The sequence below is a fragment of the Aegilops tauschii genome, chromosome 7 (genome assembly GCF_002575655.3).
Source record: "Aegilops tauschii subsp. strangulata cultivar AL8/78 chromosome 7, Aet v6.0, whole genome shotgun sequence".
NCBI classification, from domain to species: domain Eukaryota; kingdom Viridiplantae; phylum Streptophyta; class Magnoliopsida; order Poales; family Poaceae; genus Aegilops; species Aegilops tauschii.
The window spans coordinates 12,634,678-12,651,913 of record NC_053041.3 but is presented as its reverse complement, the minus strand read 5'-3'; the positions used below and the strand labels follow the sequence as shown (position 1 = coordinate 12,651,913).

At 43.5% G+C, this 17,236-nt stretch overlaps 2 protein-coding genes and 1 long non-coding RNA gene across 3 annotated transcripts; 2 read left to right on the top strand and 1 right to left on the bottom strand.

Annotated features, from left to right (window-relative positions):
- Positions 1–204: 204 nt before the first annotated feature.
- LOC109747677 (uncharacterized) lies at positions 205–2,787 on the top strand. Its single transcript, XR_002229209.4, has 4 exons — positions 205–533; positions 1,498–1,635; positions 1,734–1,943; positions 2,387–2,787. It is a non-coding gene; the product is annotated as an uncharacterized lncRNA (long non-coding RNA).
- Positions 2,788–5,263: 2,476 nt separating this feature from the next.
- LOC109747676 (uncharacterized) lies at positions 5,264–7,609 on the top strand. Its single transcript, XM_020306704.3, has 3 exons — positions 5,264–5,537; positions 6,683–6,919; positions 7,126–7,609. Exons 1-3 carry the CDS (start codon positions 5,400–5,402, stop codon positions 7,261–7,263), a joined length of 513 nt encoding a protein of 170 aa, XP_020162293.1. The 5' UTR covers positions 5,264–5,399; the 3' UTR covers positions 7,264–7,609.
- Positions 7,610–8,664: 1,055 nt separating this feature from the next.
- Positions 8,665–12,214, bottom strand: LOC109747679 (glutaminyl-peptide cyclotransferase). Its single transcript, XM_020306707.4, has 11 exons — positions 11,893–12,214; positions 11,757–11,813; positions 11,426–11,461; positions 11,252–11,316; positions 11,060–11,123; positions 10,403–10,520; positions 10,223–10,320; positions 9,546–9,616; positions 9,390–9,417; positions 9,226–9,280; positions 8,665–9,134 (listed from the first exon to the last, which is right to left on the bottom strand). Exons 1-11 carry the CDS (start codon positions 12,193–12,195, stop codon positions 9,028–9,030), a joined length of 1,002 nt encoding a protein of 333 aa, XP_020162296.1. The 5' UTR covers positions 12,196–12,214; the 3' UTR covers positions 8,665–9,027.
- Positions 12,215–17,236: the final 5,022 nt, after the last annotated feature.

Sequence of the window (17,236 nt, the reverse complement as noted above, 5' to 3'; positions counted from 1 at the left end):
TCGTTGCTAGTATACTCCATAGATGGATCTTGGTGAGCGTAGGAAAAAATTTAAAATTCTGCTACGATCCCCTACAGGAACATGGTCTGTCGGTTATAGATCGACGGTACAGATTATGGAGTGTGGGATTTGTACTCACAGTTACCTAACTTTTGCAAAAAGGTCCCGGCAATTCTCATTGATTTGCGCACACGGGTCACCCCTCTCCCCCATCGCCCTATCTCTTGCACACAGTGGCGGCGGTCCAGATCCGGCGGGACGCCGTCGACTTGCGCAGCCCATTCCCGGTACTCCGGCTCGCAAGTCATCTGGATCAGCCTCCCTCACACCCACGACGTTGCTCTCCACATCAACCCAGAAGCCGCCATCCCAGCAGCCACTGCCAAGGTCCACTCCCCCGGGGCACCACCTGGCCTTCACCGCGCCGGACTATGGCGGGTTTGTGGCCGGCCGGAAGACCCATAGCACAGACGTGCCCGAGAGGGCGCAGCCTGACGGCCGCACGTGCCAGGTCTTCTTCCTCGACCCCGACGGTGAGGGATTCGTTCTCGAGTGATGCTTAATGTTCGTTGGATTCCTATTTTATGAACAGTATTTACAGTTATAATTGTAAATTGAACTTGCTATCTCGGTGATTTCTCTATTCTTGGTCTATACGTCCCAGGATCTAGCAGTGGCATGTTGATTAGTAGTTGTGGTATTGTATATTGCTACTCGCTGATGGCAAGTTTGGTGGATCGATGCTAGGCTCCTTTCCAATCAGCTGAAGCCATGGATTTTTTCTCTATGTTTTGGTTTCGTACTAATTATAGTGTTGCTCGGCTTTCCTGCTTTCGTTTGGCACTGTATCCGATACCTTCTGAGCTTGCCCAATCCAGGGGTTACTCTAAACTTGATCTAGTATTAGACTGAAACACTTTTTGAGTTCTTTAGATGTTTCTTTCTTTCTCTGTAGCAAGAGATCGAAGTGGGGAGCACTATTTTCTTCAAAACAATATTGTGATAATATATCTGAAAACACAAGGAAAGAAATATTAATCACTGCACAAGCTTGATATGCTTATACTAGATTTTCGAGCAGTTCTGTAAATTGAGATCTCATCCTCTTCTCGGAACACGGGAACAAACTAATCTCATCTACCTATTAAATTACCTGCATGTGAAGTGGTTGTATGCATAGGACTGAAATTCGTTAGACTTGCAATAGGTGCCACTTCACTGATTTCTGAGAGTTCACTATCTATTTGTCCAATAATGTCATTGAAACTAAAATCATGATAGTTTTGGTTTAGTGAAACAATTGTATTAGCTTTTTGGTCGTACTCATTCGGCTTTTATGACACTACGTTTGTAAAAAGAACAGTTGCAACTTTTTTACCTTTTGTATGTAGAAAAGAAGACTCTCTTCTTGTGTATCTTTTTAATTTGCAACATTAACATTGCAATCTTGGAATTGGGGCTGATTTTCTCAATTTCTGTTGTGCGTATGCTGGATAGATTGAAGCTCGTCGACTAGTAGTACTAAGTTTGATCTCCGCTATTTTGTTGCTGCATCTTGAACTGAAATGGAGGGAAGTAGTGAGACATCGCCTTTAGGAGAGCCCATAATTGCAAAATTTGTACCAACACTATCAGGTGAGAAGACGCAGTCCAAAAAAGCAAGAATATATTTTCATTACCTAATTTTCCATTAATCCCTTCTTTGATGTTTTTTGCTTAATATTTGTTTGCAGCCGTGGAATCTGTCAATAGTGTTCAAAATCAAGATTTCAGCGATGCTACCTCGTTTGCAGAGATTAATTCTCCAATGGTTCTCATTGATGATGCGAGTACACCGAAAAAGAAACAAGCTTGCTCTCAATATTGTTCTTCTCAAACCCATGACTTCTTTTGAGTGATTAAATTGTCCAAGTGGCTTCTCTGTCCAGCATAAAAACATTTAGGTTGTGTTTTGGGATTAATTTTTCTCTAATTTTCCTTCCATGTCGTATGTGCAGCAAGCAATCAAATTGTATTGTTTATACTCATATTACCACAAAATCATCATTTCTTTCTTAACATTAAGGAAATGTTAAGTCACAATATATAATTAGTAGGAAATGACCATTGGAGGGAGTAAATGGCTTACTGTTTTAACCTACTTGCGCTTGATTTGGGATAGACCTTCGGTTGCTAACCAGCCATTGAGCCATAAAACTTATAATGCAATATCAATACATCAATACAGCCGGTCGTAAGCTATTTGCGTTACGCAAGTCTTCTTGGGATGATGAGCTATGTAAATTGATATAAATGATCAATTATTGTCAAGCTGTGAATATATTTTGCTGTATGATATTGTTTTCATTTTCTCTTCACTGGTCTGACATGTGCCTTTGTGCTGCAGCATGAAGTTTTTTGCTGAGTGATGTCTCTCCCAGAATGGCTTACTGTTTTGACCTACTTGCTCATCAATTATTGTCAAGCTGTGAATCGTGTTTGCTGAGTGGTGTCTCTCCCAGAACAAGAAGCTTGATGAGCAAGAAGTAGTAGAACTGGAGGGAAATGCTAGAGCTTATCGTTTTAAATAGCAATGCCTATTGAGTGATGATCATATTAGTCCTTAATACTTTGTCTTGCTGGCCATGTACTAAAAATAGTGCTACCATGTCTCATCAAGATATGTATGCTTGTGATATGCTCAATCTGGGACTGTCCAGTCTGATGTTTAGTTATGCTTCAAAGGGTGGCTTAATTTGATCTATGTACTCACATATTTGTGATACATATTGACATACTTTGCACTGACAATCGTATTCAGCTTCTTTTTGCATAATTAGTGATGTAGTACAAGCCACGAAAAATGCACTGAAATATGCATGGTTTTGATGAAGTAGATACGTGCAAAGATTTTAAGCAGTATAACTAATAGGAGATGGGGCTTCATTAGTGCAGACTCCATAAGGGTCGTTGGACGAAATGAATGAAGAGGGAGATGAAATACTTGAGGTGGTTGGTGCAAATGTTTTATTTTATAACTAGTTGTTAGTAGGGGGTTTTTGTAAAATGTACATTAAGTGGCTGAGATCCATCCACCTGAATCTGTGCCATCTACCTACGATCCAATGGCCCAGGTTCCTTTTCCTATTTTTGCACCTGTAGCCCTTTTTCTATTGTAGTCACTCCCCTTTATTCCTAACTGACCGAGCTTCCTTCCTTGGGTGTCTGTCTGTTTCTTTTTCGGGATTTTCCTAGCACTCTGTACTCTGTAGACCTTGTTCTAGGATTTGGCCTCCTTGGATTGCCTCAAGCTGATCATGCAGCTCATCAATCATCAACATCACAGTGGTGGGATAGATTCAGCTCATGAACTAGGTTCTTTGAGAGTTGCTCTCAGAACTCACTAGCCACTTGGATAAATACCATGTATATTTCCTCCTACTACCATCTTCTCGCACAATGTTAGTTACGGCGTATTTGCGTTTCTATCAACACCATTCTTGCATTTCTATGATCTTGGGAAAGGCTTTAGGTGTGCTTGCATTTCTATGAACACCGTTCTAGTGCACTGTTCCACTGGCTTTAGGTGTGCTTGCTGCTTCTCTATTGTGTGCATAGCACCACCAAGGTTTACGAGTTGATGAGTCGACGAGTCGTTCCGACGTTGAGACTCATAGACTAATCGTGACTAGTTTAGACTAGTGCTGGACTAGTCACATGGTACTGTAGTACTCAATTATTGTTAATAACTAGTAGTAGTATCAAGTATGTAGTATATATAAAACAGTACAGTATGCAATAAAACCAGAAGTGTTAGGCAACGCTCGCCAGGCCCAGCCCAGCACCACACAACACCCCCCAGCTGGCCCATTTGGGCCCAAGTGGCCAGCCTACTTAGCTCCCGTCACTGGAACCCTAGCTCCCAATCGTTCCCATTGCCGCCGCCAGCACCATCACACACAGGAGCACGCGTGCGCGACCCGCGCCTCGAGCCGCCTTCTGCCGGCCCCGGCCGCTACCGCCGACCACCTCCATGCCTCCTCCTCTCCTCTCCTCTATCTCTATTCCTTCTCTCTCGTCTCAGGGCCGCGCGCACCTACATGTCACGGCCATGGCTGCCGCCCGAGCATGAGCTCCGGCCAGGCTGGGTGACTTATCCCCTCAAAATTTTGAGTCGCTCGACTCAAATAGCTCGACTAGACCAAGTAGTCTACACGAGATTTGTAGTCGACACTCAAGTTGCGACTTGTAGACTAGTCTGTCGACTAGTCTCGACTAGTCCCTCGACTCGTAATCAGGGAGCACCATTGTTGTGCCCCGGGTGTTAGATTGAAGAGGGGGCTTCTGGTGGCATGGGAATGCTTTGCATAATTAGTGGTCATGTGGATGTTTGCTTTTGAACTATGAACCCCGTTCCTAGCATGTTACCTGATATAGTGATTTTTTCTTTTTTGCACGGCAGTGTAAATGCCATGCTTTTAATCCTTAAAATAAAAATGTCCCTTTCCCTCTTTCGACCGCTCGCTTCTTCTGGTGGACACACGCTCACACAAGCAGGCACATGTTGTCTCCTGGTTTCACAAAGAGCAGAGACAAACCGAGATAACAGAGTAGAGAGACACCAGATATGTCACTCACAAGTCACATGCCCTTTCTTTCATTACTTATTACCACCACATGCTTACAAGCAACGGATGCTGTCAAGCAATAAATGCTTACATACTTGCTCTCTTACCAGCAGCGAATGCTAGGATGCATAGTATTACAAGATGGGACTGCTAGTACATTTATAGGGTAACTAACGGACCCTTCAATGAACTGCATCAGCAAGTTCACTGTTAACTTAGTCAGACACGGCTTGGAGACAGTCACAAACGGACTGCTTTCATTCCCCTAGTGTCCTCAGCTGAGACGCAGCTTTTCTTTCACGTACATGTATGCACTTTGGACAATTAAAACCAATTTGCCTCTTTCGTGTTATAATAAGATTAGTTCCAATCCGCGGAACACGCGGACTTTTTTCAAGTTTTTGATTTTTTTTCCTCTCAAATTCATGAACTTTTTTCAAAATTGGTGGAATTTATTAAAACTCATGAACTTTTTAAGAAAGGTCAACAGTAAGTGAATGGTCACTTTTTTAGATTTACAATTTTTTAGATTCATCTTTTTGAATCACCCTTTTTTTTTTTTTTGAGCGAAGTTAGCGAGCGAGAGAGCGTACCTGTTGCTGGGCCGGCCCACAGCACACCCGCGTGAAGAGCTTCTGTCGCAACCACTGGCCCAACTGCTTCCCACAACTTCATTCAGCCCGTCCTCCTCCAGTCATCATCCATCCCCATCCCGGCGGTTTTCTTAAAAGAAAATCCCCATCCCGGCGGCCGTTGGACGACAGCGTCAGGTCGACCTTCGACGGCGAGAGCATGCAGCAGTCACGCGCATGGTCGTCCCTTGCCCGCGGCTTAGCGCGCCGCCTCGCCGGAGGAGCGCCGTCAGCTCCGATTCCTCCTCTCCAGTCCTCGGGAATCTCCACCGGCTCGGCCTGTCTGCTCGCCCGCCAGGTGCTTGTCTTTATTCCTAACTGAATTGGCTGAGCTACCTTGGGTGTCTGTCGGTTTTTTCTTTCGGATTTTCCTAGCACGTTGTAGACCTCCTTAGATTGCAACTCATCAATCATCAGCATCACAACGGTGGATAGAATCGGCGCATGAACTATATTCTTTGAGAGTTGCTCTCAGGACTCACTTGCCACTTGGATTAGTGCGGTGGATAAATACCAAGTGTATCTCCTCCTACTACGATCTTCTCGCACAATGTTATTTACGGCGTATTTACGTTTCTATGAACGCCGTTCTTGCATTTCTGTGATCTTGGGAAAGGCCTAGTTCTAGTGCACTGTTCCACTGGCTTTAGGTGTGCTTGCTGCTTGCTCCTTCTATTGTGTGCATATCTCCGATATTGTGGCCAGGGGTGTTAGATTGAAGAGGGGGCTTCCTGTGATATGGGAATGCTTTGCATAATTGGTGGTCATCTGGATGATTGCTTCTGAACTATGAACCCCGTTCCTACCATGTTACCTGATAGTGATTTTTTTCCTTTTTTCACAGCAGTGTAAATGCCATGCTTTTAATCCTTCAAATAAAAATGTCCCTTCCCCTCTTTCGACTCTCGCTTCCTCTGGTGGACACACGCTCACACAAACAGGCACATGTTGTCTCCTGGTTTCACAAAGAGCAGAGACAAACAGAGAGAACTGAGTAGAGAGACACCAGATATGTCACTCACAAGTCACATGTCCTCTTTCATTACTTATTACCACCACATGCTTACAAGCAGCGGACGCTTCTCTAACCAGCAACAAATGCTTACACACTTGCTCTCTTACCAGCAGCGAATTCTTGGATGCAACAGATGCATAGTATTACAAGATGGAACTGCCAGTACGTTTATAGGCTAACTAACCGACCCTTCGATGAACTGCCTCAGCAAGTTCACTGTCAACTTGGTCAGACACAGCTTGGCGACAGTCACAAACGGACTGCTTTCGTTCCCCTAGTGTCCTCAGCTGACACACAGCTTTTCTTTCACGTACATGTATGCACTTTGGACAATTAAAACCAATTTGCATTTTTCGTGTTATAATAAGATTAGTACCAACAGTTGCATGCTGGTAACTTAACTCTTGTTTTTGTCATGGACTTGACAGGACGGAGGTTTTGTTCATGGTGGGTTCATGGATTCCATTCGTATTGGTGGCGTTGTGATACCTAACCACAAGAGGGTGGAGTACGCGCTGCAATCCATCCATGGCATTGGCCGGGCACGCGCCCGTCAGATCCTTTCAGAGCTCAATTTGGAGAACAAGGTCACCAAAGACCTCTCCAAGGAGGAGATCATCACCCTCCGTGAGGGGATCGCAAAGTACATGATTGAAACAGACCTAGTAAGTAATTCCCCTGGTCCTTTTTGCCAATCTGATTTGCCCCGTGCACGTCGTTATGTAAATGCTGTCATGAGATGATTATAACTCATTCGTAGGACCTGTCTGGTTCATCTAAACCTTCCTAATCCTAGGTGTATCTGGCATTTTAGTTTGATCGCACAAAAGAAATGGAAATACTGAGTTTTCTTCTTTGGCATGCTTTACAGAGACGGTTTAAGAGTGCGGCAGTTGAGAGATTGGAAGGGATTAGATGCTACAGGGGCATCCGGCACGCGGATGCTCTCCCGGTACGTGGCCAGAGAACAAAGACCAATGGCAGGACTCACAAGGAAAAGAGGGCTTGAGTTGCCAACAAGTCGTTCTCGAGCCTCCCAAGAATAATTAGTCATGCTACCATTATTTAGCTCCTTTTTGGTTTTGTTTGTCCTGCACTACCGCGCTACTGTTAATCGACAGTTAATCCGATAATAAATGCTAGGTGTCTCCCAGCTGGCCTCTGCTGGACTTTCCAAACTTTCAAATTCAACTAGTTTGGTTTGGTTAAATTCAGTTTAATGTTTTATGTGCTTCTACATCTATGATGATTCTGTCGCACATAAAGCATCTCAATGCCGATATCGGATATTTGTTATTATGTGCCACTAGCCCTGTTATATTCCCTTTGGTTCCTTATAAGGATGGTTCAACTTAGTGTTTGTTTTTTGTTTCTTGTTTATCATGCATAGGGCATAGAAATGAGGCATTTTTTGTATGATATGATATAAGATTGTTTTTCGAACATATTGTGTCTTAGCTACAGTCATATTCTTACCTTAACAAAATCAGCTCTTGTCCCAGCTATGCTTTTGTATCATCAGATGATCAAACTGCTCCTGGGCATTTGTAAGAGTGTTGTGGTTTGTTCAGTGCATGGTCAGATAAAGTCATATATGCATCAGGTGTGCTGTATTTTCTTCAGTGCATCTCAACAGAGGGTGCAACTGAAGGGGAAGATCATATCACAGCAGAGTGCGAGCTCATGCGCAAGTTTATTCTGCTCCACCTGGGTTGAAACATCGCTCCTCAGGAGCGGCTCGGGCGGAAAAAGCTCGCGCCGCCGCCACCCCGTCCACTCTCTTCCCATCGCCGCCGTCGGCGGACGCCGCTGGGTAAAGCTCGCCGGCGGCCGGATAAAGCAGATTGTAGCTTGGAATCTGAATCTGCAACGCCATCTTCAACTGAATATTGGCTATTCATTCATCAAGCTTCCGTGTTCCTTGCACCAAATCTTGTATCCCCGGCGAAATATAATGCAGGGACAAGATTCGGCCGCAAAAATCCTCCTTTTCTTCTTTTCAGTAAGCAGTGCAAGTGTGTCTGCCTGCACCACTTGCACTGTGGAACCGAAGAGTATTGTCATCGTGTGATAACATATAATCCAAACAAGCAAGGGACAGAAACACTCTTGTGTGTTTTGGGTATTTGCTCAGAGCTACTCCAACTGCCACCACCTAGACGCATCCATAAATATATTGCTCATGGAACACATAGATTAAGTAACTAACACCCTAGAAATGAAGATATCTTGGCAAGTTGTGGAGCATGTTTGCACATTTGCTACCTATAAACATACATTTACTGCTCAAATAGATATAATACTTGCAATATGCTGGCAAATATATATTTTTGTTTTCAATTTATATTTGTCTTCTCTCTAAAAGCATCCAAGGAACCGTCTTTACAGGACACATGGAACACATTTGGGCTGTCACGAATGAATTGTTCTTTTCGTATTAGATTTCTTCACATCAGAAGCATCATCTTTACAACTTTTACATCAGGGGAAAACACATACATGATCACACACACAACTACACGGGCCCCAACATGAAACTGACGAGCAGCTATCTCCCGCCACGCCACTACGATGTCACAGCAAAAAAAATTAATCTATCTTCCAACTGCCGATCGCCTCGAATCGACCACAGGAGGCATAATACATGTACATATCCTCGCCGAGGCAATATATATATATATATATATATATATATATATATATATATATATATATATATATATATATATATATATATATATCTTGCCTCAGGCATCCTCGTAGACACTTGTCATCAATAAAAGCTTGCCCTTGGGCACAGCCTCTCCACCGACCCGTCTGGTGGCCCATCAACCGGGCGCAGCTTGATCTCGTAGAGCTTCGGCCACAATTTCCCAGTCACTGTGAGCAGAGTCGAAGGGTTAACTCGAGAAGAACATACAGGCTTCCATCTATAGGACGAGCGCGAAAAGAAAAGGAGAAAAAAACTCACCAAACAGTCTGTTCTTTTCTTCGTCCCAAGCTATACCGTTTAGAACATCGATGACCTGGAACATGGAACAGATTTTTAGCGTCATGCCACTATACTGGATTTGGATTATGTTTTCTGTTAGCGTAGAACTGCAGTTAGGAAATGGACCATCAATGACTGCTCACCGTGTTGCCAGAATTCCACAATTGTTGCCTGCGAAATTGCAAGGACACAAGCATCAATTATTATTTCAAATGCAGACACTACAAAATAAAACAGAGCAGTTTTATGAAGGAACTCAGCGGGTAAGAGAACAACAGTCATTTCTACTTCGGGCATACCTCAGCTCATGAAGAAAGATCCAGCTCACCACTTGGCCATCTTCATGGGAAACCCTAGCTATGCAATCTGTCTACACATCATAGCTTTGAATAGTAAGAGTTGCACACTTGCACTCACAAAATTCTAGGATATTCGTAGGCAGTTCAATTTGTATTGTTGGAATTGGATCATACTCCCTCCGTCCCAAAATAAGTGTCCCAAAATAAGTTGTACTAAGTTTGCGACACTTATTTTGGGACGGAGGGAGTATATTACTTGAGTTTGATCAGACTTCACATAAAAAACACAGCTACAAAATGGCTTAGCTAGACATGCAAATATCTCAGTTACCTAATCCCCGTGTCAAATCTGAACCCATTGTCTTGTAGGGTATAAAAAAATCAGGACCAGTTCTTTGTACATCAATGGCCTATTTGGGAGTATCAAGTGTAACAAAGGACAACACAGGAGAAAACTTGGAGACACCTTGGTACAAATTGAGCCACACTCCATAGTTAGTTTGTTAAACCTGAATCACATTTTGCCTAGATGAAGCATTCAAAAGCAACACCAAGGAGCGACATAACAGCACTAAGCTATTCTAATGAGAAAAGTTATTTTTTTCATCGAGATCTTGACCAGCATATTGATATGTGAAAGCAATATGGTTAGACAGTAACTGTGAAATTGCTCTAACCTGCCAGACATTTGCCCACACTTCACCATTTATATACTCCAGTTCATTAATAAAGGAAACTTCATTGTCTTGATATTTCACAGTTACTGTCTTCGTCACTGTATAAGCGGAGATGTCAAGCAAAACAAATGAAGTCTCAAAGCTATATAGAATATCAAACGTGGGAATTACTGAATATACCTTCAAGTGATACTGGATCCAGCTGATACAACCTTGAGGTGCCATCACTGCCAAATAGAATTTTTCCATCGGTGGCCAGCCCCCACCCATCACGCATTTTATGGGTAAAACTCTCACGCTGCAGCAGAGAACACATAAAGTTGTTACCTCAACATCAGCAAGAAACCACGATAGGTGAAAAATGAATAATGTAAATACCAGATATTTGCTATATCAAATTATGATTAAATAGAGTTGAAGGCTATATATTAACAAATTCGCACATCTACTGGTCTGAGCTTGCAGGTGATAACCAAACCCAACATGTAACAAAGTGTATCTATCCAACTTGCCAGCTTGTATTTAAGTAACATTTGTATAACTTGAACCTAGAAGACAGCTACACCATGCACCATGAGAACTTAATCAAGGTTGGAGTACGTACTAAACAAGCTTAACAAATACTATTGCATCTTTTATTTGGAAGTAAACTGGCCAAATAACTTGAAACATGACCAGTAAAATGCAAGGTGAATGATTGTAAACCTATATTTCAGAAGATCACCAGACAGTAGATATTGATAGGTGGGGTTGGGGATAATTAGCTGAGAATTACAAAAAAAAACATCCAAATCATCTGTAAATGCACTAAAATAGAAACAGGGGCAGCAGCATTACTTTGCTAAAGTTATGCCGGTCGTATATGAATCCATCATTCTTCTGCCAAGTAACTTGAAACAATCTACAAAAGAGAATTTTATTTAAAACAAATGAAATGTGACTTAACAGGACCACAGAAGCAAACAGAGCCATCATATTCATATTCAAGAAAGCGATTTCTATCGTCATGTATAGTTGAGGTAAATCTACCTGTCACCGAGAAGCGTAAGGCCTTCTCCAAACATCCATCCATCCATTTGGTGCTGTTCTAAAACCTGAAAAATGACAAAGCAATGACTACTGATTTAGTGTAGGGTAGGTCATCCATTGCCGCAGACATAAAACGCGCAATGTTATATATGGAAAGCAAAGTAATTAACATACTTTCCCAGTTTGAAGATCAACCTTTCGGACCGACGACTGCCCAGAAACAAAATTAGAAGCATTTAGTTGGTGCTTTAAAGAACTAGTTCCAGAAAAGCAAGTGAACAAAACAAACGCAACTCACAAACAAACTCATAATAAATCCATAACAGTGACACCAAGTCTGCTACTTGTTTCTTTCCGCAACAGGTAGTAATTAATTGTGAGAAGAAAATCCAAGGAAGTATGCATTCCTCAGCATGGCAAGAATAATGACTCGAGTGAAGCACAGATTTTTGTTGCCAAGCTAAATTGGAGCAGCAGATTCTTGGTCCACATTGACATTACCTACCTGGTGATAGAGGCCGGTGGACTCGAAGAGAGTGTCGTTCCCCCCGTACAGGAGGCCCTGCCAAGAAGAGACCACGCGATCTGAGAAATCGGTGAGGAGGAGAACCAGATCGGGAGGGAGCGCGCGTGGGGGGAACCTGGGTGAAGGCCTTGGGGTCGTGCGGGTACTCGCGGACCAGATCGAAGGAGTAGAACCTGGCGGCGGCGGGCGGCGGCCGGCGGAGGAGCGCGGCGGGGAGGTAGCCCGGGCGCCAGACGGCGGCGGCCGCGGCGAGGAGGAGGAGCGTCGCGAGCGCGGCGCCGGCGGCCGCGACGGCCGTGCGGCGGAGGCGGCGCGGCGGCGGGGAGGCGTTGGTGGAGGATACGGAGAGGGGGGAAGGCGCCATGGGGGAGGCGCGGCGGCGGGGCGGCGGGGGCCTCCGTCGGGAGCCGGCGGTCATTTGGGTCTGGTTGGTTGGTCAACCACTAAATTCTCAGTTTAGATTTAGATTTGAGCTTGTCTTGATAATTTCTTAGCTGAAATTTTTGACTTTGGAATGAATGCCTACGTTGAAATCTTTTCTTCTTTTACGGCACACAACATCATGATTTGATTTTTGTACTTTACAAAATATATCACGCGCATCGGGACAGGCGTATTGGCTCCCAGTAGCATTTGCTCCCGCGTGAACAGTAAACTAAAAAAAATCTTTTTTATAGATGTTTGTATTAGTGTGACAAATATACTTGACAATTTTCATGCGGAATAGAGCAGCAGTATTCATCGGTGAAAAAAACAATTTTGGGGCAACATTTGGTGACATTTACAATTTTGCAGGTAGCATTTGGTTGTGACTATGTATACAATTTTTGTTGGGATTTTTTTTGACATTTCAAAAATTATTTTCGCGCACGGGAGCACATCCACCCGGGAGTCGAATTGGATTTCTGATACACATCACACTTCTCACTGATGTTTCGTTGCTCAAGCCATGGTGCATGAATATAAGAATATACAATGATTATATATTGGCAAAAAATTGTGTGGCGTGTAACCTACCCCCTTCTCTCTTGCAGTTGTGCAAATCGGACGTGGTTTTGTTAAGAGTGAGCCGACGTCATCACATCATATATGTATTGTTTGTATAGATAAGATCAGATAGCAAACCTCTATTAAAGAACAATAAGTGACTCAGAGCGGGCCTACTTTCTTTCACAACTATATCTTCGAAGATGGACACAAGGCAAGGGTAAAGGGAGGACCGCTCAAGCTACTTCCCCAAAGGAACCTCGTCTTCCCTACATTGCTACGGAGGGAATATCCATCTAAAATTTGCCTCAGGGACTTATTTAAAAACTTGTTGGACATCCGGCTCATAACCCCTAAAGATGAGATCACAAGTGAAATATTCAAGTGGTCACTATAACTATTCAGTGCATAAAACATGATCCATCACGCCTTCCAACGATGCAACAAAATACAAATAGTCAAGTTGTGGTCAACAGTTGGATGTTCACCTGCCAATAGTCTTGATTATCTCCATGCTACCATTGTCATCCTGGCCTGCTGGTCTTGACTGCTGAATGTTCGTGCAGTTAGCAGCCTGTGGTTTCTTTAGTTCGATAATGTAGACATTATTCATAAGACATAATTTTATTTGTATGGTAGTTTGTTTTCTGCATTACCCTTCATGTCGTATACTAGTACCACATGCAATTTGTAGTTGTTGGTTGGTTATACCTGGCAATGCAATATTTTTGCATCATTGTCTTATTGAAGGCATTGCTTAGCTATGCTCGGACATGTTCTTCAGAATAAAAACATAGGAAGTGGCTTCTGGTGGTTGGATTCATTGACGGTGGCGCTTGACTATCGTCCCTTCTTGAAGATGTTGCTATTGAACAACCTCATTGTCCTTGCGGTGTCAAGTGATGTTAGTGCGGATAATGGTTGTTGTTGTAGTTTGTCAATTCTTGTCTTGATCACTTGAGCGTCTTTCCTTTTTTTACTCGTTTGGGCATAGTTTTGGTTTGTGTGACTTTGCTCTTTATCGGCGTGTTTTTTTTTTCGTGTGTGTTGATGTTGCATATGTGCATTCTAATTATGCAGAGGCCGAAAATATGTTTATTGTGTTCTGTATAAATGATGCTTCATTTTCAGTGAATAAAATTCCACACTTAGTCAAAAAAAGTGAGCACATTATTGATCAATCCATCACCTAAGCATACATATGTATTCTTGACCAGCACCGGTCATATGGGTACGTAGTACAACGACGTGGTCCATCAAGTAACCATACGATATATGATTTGGTGAGGCTGCCGTCCCATTCTCGATAAGTTAATATGTGTATGTTGCCAGCTGCCCAAACTTGACGACCTTAATTTGCCTTCATATAAAATAATTCAACATGCCAAATAATCGATTAATTCGTAGTATGCTGGAGAGGTCACACCGATTCTACTCGGTTGGGCATAGTGGAAAGTAAGTTACACTAGTAACATACATATGGAAAGTCACTTTCTCAGCCGAGCACAAATGAGCTCGGGTGAACAGTAAAATTGATTTGTTTTTAAATAGAGTAAAATGCATCATAAGTCCTAAACTATTGGATATGTGTCAGTTTAGTCATATAACTTTGAAACTACATTTTTGGGTCCTAAAACTATCGGAGGTGTATCACTTTAGGCATATAATTTTGAAACTACAGTTTTGGGCTCCAAAACTATGTAAGTTTGTTCATCTCAGGTCCTAAGCTTACATGGCCAGCATCTACAGTGCATTTTTTCAAATGAGCCCTTTGTATGTGTTTACTTCCCAAAAGTGGTCCAGACGCTTCCATGTTGCAGTGTGTGTTGCAACCTGCACGCCCACTACCTGCATGGCCATCCGCTGCAGTGCAGCGTCGCTGAGAGGTTTGGCGCGGCCGCTGGGAGACCCAGAGTCAGTCACCATGGACGAAGACATCCCTCTCCCTCGACACGGACGTCAGGAAGACTCCGAGCCAATTAGGATGGATGACGCTATCCCACCTATCTCTCTCTCATGACATTGTCATTGCCCCGACACCCTTGCCAAAGAGCTGGTCGGTAGGTTGTTGTTTGGGCACGAGCATGGGCACGGGCGAGGAATTTTCACTACTGCCGAACGACACAGAGGAGTGCGCGAAACCGCGAAGCTGGTGCAAAGGTCGGCAAAGAGTGATGCAGCCCCAGCAGCAGCCACATGTGGGTAGCAATTGGACGGTGTGCGACATGTCATTCGGCTACTGCAGGGTGAGGCGGAGATAACCAGTCTACTCTCCTCGCTGGAGCGCAAGCCATCATGTCACTGATGGCCTGCAATTACGAAGTTATAGAACTAAATTGACACACCTTCAATAGTTTTAGCACCTAAAGCTGCAGTTTCGAAGTTATAGGACTAAACTGACACACCCCCAATAGTTCTTGGACCTAAAACTGCATTTTCAAAGTTATAGGGCTAAACTAACACACTTCTAATAGTTTTAGGACTTCCGAAGCATTTTACTCTTAAAAATATATCAAAAAATTCTGAAATTGTTTGTGGCAAACATTTGTCAAATGTTCTAAGAGCTTGTAGTTTCATCCTGGAATCACATTTGGGAAAGTTGTGGCAAAAAATTCATTGCTCCAAAATGCTTTCGAAAGTAGCATTTTCAGAGTACCAATTTTTTACCACACCTTTCAGAAATGTGATTTCATGATGAGAATTTGCAAGCTCTTAGAACATTTGTAAAAAAACATATTTTTTGAATTTTTCTTGAATTTCTTACGATTTTACTGTTCACCCGCTCATTTGAGCTCTGGTTGAGAAACTCCGCATCCCATACGTATGTTTTTTAGGAGAATAACATACATATGTTAGTAGTCTATGTTAGTATCTTCATAGTGCGTAGTGAACATATGTGTGGTGTCATGCAAACATTCATCTATTTAGATGTAGGCTTATTTTCCCCGCAGAACAAATAGATGTATACTCATATTGCCTAAGTGCATTATATTATGATAACATATTAACTTATTCAGCGTTTTGGTATTTACATCATTAAGGATCGAGACACTCAACTAAATACCGGTTAATGAATGTAATCTTATCATGTTCGGTCAGCAGTTTTGTAGCCGTAGGAGGTAACAGGTCAGCTCGAAAATCATACGTAAGGAGACCATATTACTCGTAGTTTGGAGTCTTCCGTCGTGGATCGTGCACGGTTGGTGAGAGGCTCCACGGTACTCAATGCTGCAACTTGCATTTCGTGACGCCAATTTTAAACTTTGAAAGACGACGTATCACCTGCTAATTATTCTCGATTATCTCCACTCTGTGATTGTCATCCCAGCTTCATGGTCCTGACCAATGAATGTTTATTCAGTCAGCACACTGTTGTTTCTTCCTACGATTATAAAGAGACTGGTGTCTGTAAGACACAGTTTAATGTGTATGGTAATTTGTTTTCTGCATAATCCTCATGCCATGTGCTATTAGGTTGTCTCTCCATTTACTTATACAAGGCCTCATATAAATACAAAATGTATATTCGTGTTTACAAGCATAAGCAGGAGCAGAGATTCAATATATAGGGACAAAGACATAGCCCTTTTAATTTTAGTTTGTTTTGGTCTACCAATGATATGATTCTTATTGAACTAGAAAGATAAGTTACTATTTTCTTATCAAAACCGAGGCAAAAAAATTGCCTCATTCATTAATTAAGAGAGAAAGAAAGCTCATAGCATTACATCGGCTCCACAGCATAGCCCATCAAAGATACAACACCACCAAAGAAAAGTAGGACTACTCTCGCGGCATGATGACACTCAGATGCCTAGCCCCTGCAATGATCCATAGTTTGGCTTTGTCCTATATGAGCTTGAGAATGCATGTAGAAGGGAGGGCGCGTCTCCGCCACCCACCCGCCCCACCAGCCACCGCCAGCTCCACCCAAACCGCGCCAGCGGCGAGCTCCCGGACAAGGCGGGGAGCGTGAGACTCCGCTCGCTCGAACGCTCGGGCCCGGGGATTGGTCTGGGGATTGTGCTGAACAACGACCCAGATCTGATTCGGGATGAGCGGGATCCCGAGGGAGCGGAGGTCATCGACGGAGGATCTGGAAGCGCTTCTGAAGGCGGCGAACAGAGCGGAGAGGGCGCGGCGCGTGCGGCGGAGAAAGCAAGGGAGGCCAAGCTGGTCCTCGTCGAGCGCATCATGGCGAGGGCGACGGAGGAGGAAATCGATCGATTATGCCAACTAGGCTCACCGCTAGAGCCGGAGCAGGTGCTGGATTGGGCGGCCGGGGAAGCATCGTCGACGTCGAGAGTCCAACGGGTGAGATGGCAACCATTTTGGCGAGATCCCTGGTGAGCAAGGAGCGACAAGGAGAGTTATGATTGGTGAGGTCCTTGTTCCGCTGGTTTGATTGGAACTACGAGTAGGCACCCCCTATCGTCCCTCCCCATTCCGAGCAACTCTGACGAGGGCTCGAG